This window comes from Pipistrellus kuhlii, unplaced genomic scaffold, assembly GCF_014108245.1.
Source record: "Pipistrellus kuhlii isolate mPipKuh1 unplaced genomic scaffold, mPipKuh1.p scaffold_m20_p_2, whole genome shotgun sequence".
NCBI lineage: Eukaryota > Metazoa > Chordata > Mammalia > Chiroptera > Vespertilionidae > Pipistrellus > Pipistrellus kuhlii.
This window is the reverse complement of record NW_023425515.1, coordinates 77,790,409-77,800,051: the sequence shown is the minus strand read 5'-3', so window position 1 is coordinate 77,800,051 and position 9,643 is coordinate 77,790,409. Positions and strand designations below refer to the sequence as shown.

Genomic DNA, 9,643 nt, shown 5'->3' with positions numbered 1-9,643 from the left:
GTGATGTATCACATTTATTGATTTGCGGATATTGTACCATCCTTGCATTCCTGGAATAAATCCTACTTGGTCATGGTGTATGATCTTTCTGATGTTCTTCTGGAGTCGATTTGCTAGAATTTTGTTGAGGATTTTGGCATCTATGTTCATGAGGGTTATTGGCCTGTAATTCTCTTTCATTGAGTTATCTTTATCTGGTTTTGGTATTATGGTGATGCTGGCTTCATAGAAAGACTTTGGAAGTGTTCCCTCCTCTTGGATTTTTTGGAATAGTCTGAGGAGGATAGGTTTTAGTTCTTCCTTGAATGTTTGGTAAAACTCTCCTGTGAAGCCATCTGGCCCTGGGCTTTTGTTTGCTGGAAGTTTTTTGATGACTGTTTCAATTTCTTCCCAAGACACTGGTCTATTGAGATTTTTAGATTCTTCCTGATTGAGTTTTGGAAGTTTGTATTTTTCTAGGAATATGTCCATTTCCTCCAGGTTGTTCAGTTTGTTGGCATAGAGTTGTTCGTAGTATTTTGCAACAATCTGTTGTATTTTGGTGGGGTCTGTTGTTATTTCACCTCTTTTATTTCTGGTTTTGTTTATTTTGGTCCTCTCTCTTTGTTTCTTGGTTAGCCTGGCTAGAGGTCCATGTATCTTGTTTATCCTTTCAAAGAACCAGCTCTTGGTTTTGTTGATTTTATGTATTGTTTTTTTGGTCTCTATGTTGTTCATCTGTGCTCTGATTTTTGTTATTTCCTTCCTTCTGCTTACACTGGGCTTTTCTTGTTGCTCCTTTTCTAACTCTTTGAGTTGTAGATTTAGATCATCTGTAACCCTTTTTTCTAGTTTTTTTCAATAGGCTTGTAAGGATATGAACTTCCCTCTCAAAACTGCTTTTGCTGTGTCCCATAGATTTTGGATTGTTGTGTTTTCATTGTCATTTGTTTCCAGGATGTTTTTAATTTCTTCCTTGATTTCTCTGGTAACCCAATCCTTGTTTAATAGCATGCTGTTTAGTCTCCATGTGTTTGATTTCTTTGGATTATTTTTATTGTAGTTAATTTCCAGTTTTATGCCATTATGGTCTGAGAAGATACTTGATATGATTTCTATCTTCTTGAATTTGAAGAGACTTTGCCTATGTCCCAAAATGTGGTCTATCTTTGAGCATGTCCCATGTGCACTTGAGAAGAATGTATATTCTGTGGCTTTGGGGTGCAGTGTTCTGAAGATGTCAATTAATTCCATCTGGTCTAGTGAGTCATTTAGGATTGATATTTCTTTGCTGATTTTTTGTTTAGATGATTTGTCGAAGGGTGACAGTGGGGTATTAAAATCTCCTACTATGATTGTATTGTTATTAATCTCTCTCTTAATGTCCTCCAGCAGTTTTTTAATGTATTTTGGTTGGTCCTGTATTGGGTGCATATATATTTACCAGGGTTATTTCTTCTTGTTGGATTGTTCCCTTTAGTATTATGAAGTGGCCTTCATTATCTCTTATTATGTCCTTCACTCTGAGATCTAATTTGTCAGATATAAGTATTGCTACCCCAACTTTTATTTCATTTCCATTTGCCTGGAAAACTTTTTTCCATCCCTTCACCCTCAGTCTGTGTGCATCTTTTTTTCTGAGGTGGGTTTCTTGTAGACAACAGATGTATGGTTCTTGTTTTCTTATCCAATCTGTTACCCTATGTCTTTTGATTGGAGCATTTAATCCATTTACATTTAAGGTTATTATTGATAGGTACTCATTTGACGCCATTTTTATTCTATACTGGTGTTCCTTCTTCACTTCTTATTTCTTTATTTTTACAGTAGACCCTTTAGCATTTCTTGCATTGCTGGTTTGGTGGAGATAAATTCCTTCAGTCTTTTTTTGTCTGTGAAGCTCCTGATTTCCCCTTCAGTTTTGATTGATAGTCTTGCTGGGTACAGTATTCTTGGATTCAGACCCTTCCTTTGCCTGACTTTGTATATTTCATCCCATTCCCTTCTGGCCTGATAAGTTTCTGTTGAGAAATCAGTTGCTAGTCTGTAACTTTCTGTCTCTCTGGCTGCTTTTAAGATTCTTACTTTGTCGATGTTGTTTGCCTATTTTATTATAATGTGCCTTGGAGTCTGTCTACTGGGATTCACTTTGCTTGGGACTCTGCGAGCATCTTGGATTTGTGTGGTTTTTTTCTTCTCTATTTCAGGAAAGTTTTCTGTCATTATTTCTTGAAATACTTTTTCCATGTCTACCTCAGTTTCCTTTCCTTCTGGAACCCCTATTATTCGAATATTATTTTGTTTTGTATTGTCCCAAAGCTCTCGTAGGCTCTCCTCCTGCTTTTTAATCTTTTTTTCTAGAAGTTGCTCTACTTGGGTATTTTTTTCCATCTTATCTTCTAGCTCACTGATGCGGTCCTCTGCTTCCTCTAGTCTACTCTTGATGCTTTCTATTGAGTTCTTCATGGTAGCGATGTCATTTTTTATTTCTTCTTGGTTCTTCTTCAGTTCCTCATGGCTTTTCTTCAGTTCCTCATAGTTCTTCCTCATTTCTTCTTGACTATTGTCAAATTTCTCTTCCATTCTTTTTAGCCATCCTATGATCATTACTCTGAATTCTTGCTCTGGTAGGCTGCTTGCCTCTGCCTCGTTTACTTCTTTTTCTGGTGATGCCTGCTTTTCTTTCATGTGCGGACTATGTTTTTGTCTCCTCATGGACTCTCTTTTCAGGATGTCTGGTTATGTGTTATTCCTTCTCCTGTGTTGATTTAAAGGTACAAAATCCAACACTACCAGGTACAACACAAGAGGCACTTAACAGGAATGAATTTACAATATTAATAACCTCTAATAAAGGTGACCACTAGAGACAGGCAACTTAGGGGATAGGAGAGAAGGAAGAAAGGTAAAAATAAAATAAAGAGAAATTTAAAAAAATAAAAAAAATTAAAATTAAAAAAAAAATTAAGTAAATAATAAATAATAAAAAAGAGGGATAAAGAGATAGAAAAAAGAAGTAAAAAAGCAATGACAAAATGAAGTTGGAAAACAGGGAAATAAAGGAGAGAGAGAGAGAGAGAGAAAGAGAGAGAGAGAGAGAGAGAGAGAGAAGAAGAAACTAAAAGAGAAATGGGAAACCAACTATATATATGTGGAGAAAATTGCCATAGAACAACCTCTGAACCCAGCCAATGCCAGTAACAATACTTGGAGATTAATACAAACTACAGTATCCACTATTATTAAGTAAGGCTATAATATACAGAAATAAAAGAAACACACAAAAACAGGATTTAAAAAAAAATACAAAGCAACAATAACAATACAGGAATAAGCATAACAATTTCAGTAAAAAGCATAAAAATTCACAATAATCAACCTTCACACAAACAATGCAAAAAGGATAGAAAGGAGAAGTTTTTTTTTTTTTTTTAACTAGTTAATATAGTGCAGAGATTGGTATTTATACACTTGGATCAGGGGTTGGAACTTAGGTCTATAAGTATAGTGAGAGCTTTTGCAGGGGATATACAGAAAGAATAGAGGAAAAACTAAAGCCGGAAAGGGATAGGATAAACTATAGACTAAAGGGTGAAGTTTAGTAAGAGAGTGATGGTGTAAAGGTTGAGTTGAGATAGGGTTGAATGATGTTCTAGTAGAGATTAAAATAGAATGAAGGTTACTCCCAATGTAAAATAAAGAAAAAATAAAATGGTACTGGAGAGAAAAAAAGGAAAAAAAAAAAAAAAAAAGAAAGAAAAATTGCAAAATAGCAGTAGAAATAGTGATGATAGAGATTGAAAAATGTAATAATTGAAAAGGTAAAATCAAGTAAGGAAAAAATAAAAAAAATTGTTTCTTAAATAAAAGATATCAAAAATGAAAATTAAATAAAAGCTGTAAAAAATGAAAATTAAATAAAGAATAGTGAAATTAGCATAAAAATGTCCAGTGGTCATTCACTTCCTCAGTTAATGTATTTGGCACTCCTGATTCTCGGACCAGACAGTCTTGCAGTTCCCAGCATTCCACTGCACCTCAGTTTTGTAAGGTAATCCTTAATTTTAAGTAGGCTATATCTTAGTTATTAGTGTCCATTTATTTTTGATTAATTAAAAGAAAAGGAAAAAAAAAAAAAAAGGCAGTTTGTAATTCAGCTCTTAGGTGTCAGTGTTTCCAGTTTGACCTCCCAGTCTTTTTGGTTGCTCTGGCCTTCTTTCTCTATGGTGCCAGCTGGCTCCCAGACTATCTCTTCTGGCTCTGATCCCTTGTTTCCAGGAAGGCAATTTCCCCCTGCAATTTCCCCGGATATGCCCAACTGGGCAGTCCTTCCCTAGTACCATATTTTTCGGACCATAAGACACTCTGGACCATAAGACACACCAGTTTTTAGAGAAGGGAAATGAAGAGAAAAAGATTCTGAAACAAATAGTGTCCTAAAATATTTTATGTGCATTAAAACCCAACATCACAGTCATAAACACATGTAATCAACCCTGTAAAGTAAACAGCAGCATTTGGAACCATTTTAGAGCTGGGCAAGCACACAGAGACCACACAGAGCCGGGCAAGTAAAAAAACTTTTTTTTTAAAGTATACGTGTAGGTTATATTTGGACCATAAGACGCAGGGACTTTTCCCCCCAATTTCTGGGGGTAAAAAAAGTGTGTCTTATGGTCCGAAAAATATGGTATTTCGAAGCTAGGGGGTGAAGGGGATCAGGCGCCAAGGTGTCCAGATGTTCTGCCCTTGGCAGGACAGCTGCGGTTCTTAACACTATGTCCCATGTCCCCTGGCATTTTTTAAAAAAGAATTCCCGCTTCTGGGAGGCTTATGTCAAACCCAGCACTAGGTGTCGCTGCAGCCTTCTTTGGGCTCAGCTCAGCAGGCGCTCCCCCCTACAGTGGAGGCGGGGCCTCGCCGGAGCTCCGGCTATGTCTGCCTGTGCCACGGGACCAGGAACCCTCAGGCTATCCCCGCAAACTCTGACCTTTCCGTGGGTGACCGAAGAACTCCCTTGAATCCACGTGTTTGCGCTGATTCGGGCTTCTCAGCTGCTCGATGGACCTCTCCGCTGGGGTTTTCCAGGCCTCAGAGAAGCTACTCCTTTCCTGGTAAGGTGGCGCAGACTTCTCTCCGAGCCGCAGCCCGCAGCTCGCCACGGCCGCCACCACCGCCGTGGCAGTGCTGGCCACCCAGCCAGGAAATCCTGTCCAGCGGACAGCTCCCTACCTTCCTTGAGAACTCCACAGCCCCTCAGCTGCCAATCAACATTCCCTGAGCAACTCAGAGGCTACTTTTATCTGTTCTGGGACCAGAGTCAGAACAAGTCCGACTGTTCGGTCGCCATCTTCAAGCTCTGCCCCCTATTATAATTAGTCTTAATTATTTTGTTTGTTTTGGTCATATTTTGCGTTTTAGCCTTAAAACCAATAGATAAGTACAAAAAAATAGTGTTATATTCTGTATTGCTTTTTAAGAAGCAGCATATCTATCTTTTCTGAGTGGAAAATACTTGCATTACTTTTGGCCAGGGGCAAGGTTCTGTTTTTTATAAAGTTAACTTTTAAATCCTAAACATAACTAAGGTGGTACTTAGAAATACAATGAAAATAGAAGATATCTGGAGATATAACTCTGAAAAATCCATAGAAGTGAGAGCAAAATAATTCAATGAAGTATTACAGAGAAATAAGAAAATAAATGGAGAGAATCAGAGTAGAAAAAAATAATGGCCATGAATGAAGACACTGATTTTAAAAGGTAATAATCAATAGTTTCAAAAGCCACAATGGTGACAAATAAGAACAAGACTAAAAGTATGCAATAGATTTTCAACTAGAATTTTGGACTTTTGGAAGTAAGCTAACAGATGATAATGATGGATAATTAATTTTTAATTGAAAAACATTTCAGAAGAAATTTCATTTCACTTTTCTCTAAGATTCTCTTATTTTATGCAAAAGAACTTATCGTGTATATATTTTTTATTACTCAAGCAATTATTAAAAGAGTATTAGAGATAGCTATTACTTTTTATTGGGCATCTTACATCCTGAGTGCTGTTACATGTTTTATATATATGTATATATAATATTAAATAGTATTTAACACAATAAATTAAATATTATATTTATATATTTTATAGATGGGCAACTGGGTTTAGAAAGCTTAATTCAAAAGTTACACATAGAGTAAATGACTGAAAGTTAACATAAAACCTGGTTTCTGCTCACTATAACAAATTGTTTGAGAAAATTAATATCCCTTTCAGGAACAATTCTGAATCTTCTTTACTATTTTTTCTAACAGGAGTTATTTCCTCAAGAGAAAAATAAAATCTAGGAAAATAAAAAGAAGATAGAAAGAAAAGCTTTAGGAAACTACAAAGAAGACAGGAAAATTTTTAAATTGTGACTTTTCCCCCCCCAAACCAAATCTACAAGTCAATTTTGAAACACAACGATATATGTTATCAGAGAGCTTAAAAGATAGAAATTAGAAACTATCAAATACTTTATTTAAAGTATCTGTTGTCCATGGAATCCAGCTAAAAGTCTCTACCAGTTACTAAAACATCCCTACAGATCAATTGCTTTCAAAAAGACCTACTACTGTCACAAAATGGTGCCACTAACATATTATGATCAACAATTTGCATCTTTAGAACACTCTTATCAACTGGCCTCAACGAACTCATTAACACATCAGTACATAGGAGAAAATCTAAATCAACCCAATAATCAATCTGTGGTTATAGTACAATCTGATAATAATTACCTGGCAGCACCTCCACTCAGCTCTAACCAGAAGATACAGAGATCTTTTGCCAAGGCTCAGTACCCAATTTCACAGGGCTTCTGTAACGGAGTTCTGACATCACCAGTACCCCAGCGCAAACATCAGGATTCACCCTCAGGAGACGTCCACCAGAGAACTTCATTGCCGTCTATTTGGAAAACTCTGAGCTCACCTTTATCCCTCCCCAAACCTCAGGCCTCTTCACTGGATCTCAACAAGACATCATCATCATCATCATCATCATCACTGGAACCCAATCAAACAACCTTGAGCTCACAATTATCTCTCCCCAAACCTCAGAATGCAACTTCCTTAGACCTTTGCTGGACATCACCTGCACTGAAGTCTAATAAAAGAGTCTCAAGTTCATCATTATTCCCCATCAAGTATCAAGAAACTTCTTCCCAAGACATCCTCTGGACATCTTCATCTTTGAAATCTAATCAACGAGCCCTTAGCTCAACATTACCTCAGTCCAAGCCTCAGAAATTATCTTCCTCGGACAGCCTTTGTATGTCTTCCTTAGATAAGCAACAAAGATCTTTGAGCTTACCATCACTTACCTCTATACCTCAAACAAATGACTTGCTGCAGTTATCACCTTCATTGCAGCCTAATCAAATGGCTTTTAGCTCACCTTTACCTGATTCCAAACCTCAGACAAAACCTGCAGTGAGCCCTAATTCTTGTGTCCTGAGCTTACCACCGTCTAACTCAAAACCAAGGAGATCACCTTTACTACAGCAGACTCAGAGTTTGCCATTGTTCCAGCCCAAATCCCAAACAGTGCTTATACAGGATCATAACTTCAGGACCCTGGGTTCACCAGTTAGTAACTCCAAGTTTCAAAGCACCACTTCACTAAATGGCAAACACAGAGTCACAGATGTGTCTTTACCCCATCTCAAACCAAATATCTCAGGTCAATCATTATCGAGATCCAAACACTGCACCAGGAACACAGCTGCTACAGCACGGGGCTCCAGAATCCAGAGCAAAAGCCACTTGGATCATTATGCAAAGAAATATTCAAATAAAGAAATTCCATGGCCTTTAGATTATATTTATCCTTGCATTGTTAAAGGTGGGACTGTCCCTGATAATGTTGTAAATAAAGTTATCAATTCTCTCTCTAAGACCAGAATCCAAAGGGATCTCAGTAGGCAAATTATCTTTCGAAGAATGAGGGGAAGGCCAAATCCTCATCCTGGTCCCCGTCTTTCATCAAATTACGTGGTTTGTTTGGCTTGTGCTTCCTGCATAAAAACTCATTGTAATCATCTTACAGGAAAAAGAGATCCTCGTGGTGCAATGCTATCTGTCATACCAACACTTGAGCCCAGTTCTGAGGGGAAAATCGAGGTGAAATTAGTTTTTATTCTTTCAGTACCAGAGACTTCTTTCTCATCTTGTCTCCTATTGCCTGTGAAAAAAAAACAACCTGAGGAAGCCCTTAAAGACAACCTTGAAAAAATGGAGAAGATATCTGAGTTTTTCCCTACTAAAACTGATAACATCCAGGGGCTGAAGGTAGTCTCTGAAAACAAAGTTGTAAGCCAACAGCCCCAGGCTATTGACTGGTTGCTTTATGTTAAGAAAAGTAATTCTCAGACACAGAGTAGGCTCCCATCATCTTCCTCCTCCATATCTTTCTCTTCCTCCTCCTCTTCATCTTCTTCCTCCTCTTCCTCTTTGATTGCACCCTCCTTACCCTCTCCTTACATAGAGTCTGTGCCATCTACCCCCTCAGGTTCTATTTTCAATAAGTTAGTTAGTTACCACCGTTTGCCTCCAGGGGTCTCCTGGCTTGAGTTTATATGTAGCAAAAATTACCAGCTACTTTCTGGAAAAAGACAACAAAGTCACCTGCCATCTACCAACACAAATCCTATGAGGAATAGCACCATAGTGAAAGGGCCAAAGGGGTCAAAGATACTGTTCAAAATTTTCCAGGCACAGTGAATGAGAGAAATCTTGATTAAATTAATGTTTTATATCTTTGAAAGCAATTGACCTTTAGTTCTTTGAGACTAGAGTTTGATTTCTTATCACGCTTCTTAAAATTCTTGGTTATGACTGAATGGGACTCAATATTTCAATTGATGATGCACCCAGTTAAGGGAACTATTACTCTTAAGTCTATTTCCTGGTTAAGTAATAAACTACAATCCCTAGAAATCAAAACTGAATCTCTTGTTTGTAACCAAATGCCTAGCTTATAATAGCTACTATATAATTATTGTTAATCATAATTGGCTATTGAGGAGAAATGCCTTATTAGTCTTTTTTCTTTTTCTTTTCTGTGCCTCCCGGTTTTCTCATATGCAATTCTTTTTTTTAAATTACTCATTTATTGCTTGTTATAATTTTAAATCACCTTTCTAGACTATTATTGAGTTTAGTAATTCAAACAAATCTAAACTTTAAATTTAAATAATTACCTTAATGTTTTGTGTGTGTTTTTCCAGTTTTTTTTTTTATTATTTCAGGAAAAACAATTTTAAATATGTTACATGCAATAAACCTTAATATTTTAAGAAAAAAATGATTTTAAATATGATAATGTGACATGCAATAAACACCAATTATTCAAAAACTGATTTTATAAAAATAATATTACATGCAATAAACATTAATATTTTAAGAATAAAAAGGTTTTAATTGTGATAATATTACCCAAACTGTACTAACATAGTATATCACAAAAGTTGTAGGAAATATTAAAAAATCTGCAAATAAAAGGATTAGTTCTATTATATTCTAGAATATTTCCCCCCTATGGCTCTATACTTGTTCCAGTTTATGTTCTTTATTATATGCCACAAATGAGATAATATGATATTTATCTTTCTCCAACTTGCTT

The 9,643-nt window shown here is 36.5% G+C and overlaps 1 protein-coding gene across 1 annotated transcript; it reads left to right on the top strand.

Annotated features, from left to right (window-relative positions):
- Positions 1-6,423: 6,423 nt before the first annotated feature.
- On the top strand, positions 6,424-8,742 carry LOC118723322 (casein kinase 2 subunit alpha' interacting protein). Its single transcript, XM_036445537.2, has one exon. The coding sequence runs from the start codon at positions 6,604-6,606 to the stop codon at positions 8,740-8,742; it is 2,139 nt and encodes a 712-aa protein (XP_036301430.1). The 5' UTR covers positions 6,424-6,603.
- The last annotated feature ends 901 nt before the right edge of the window (positions 8,743-9,643 follow it).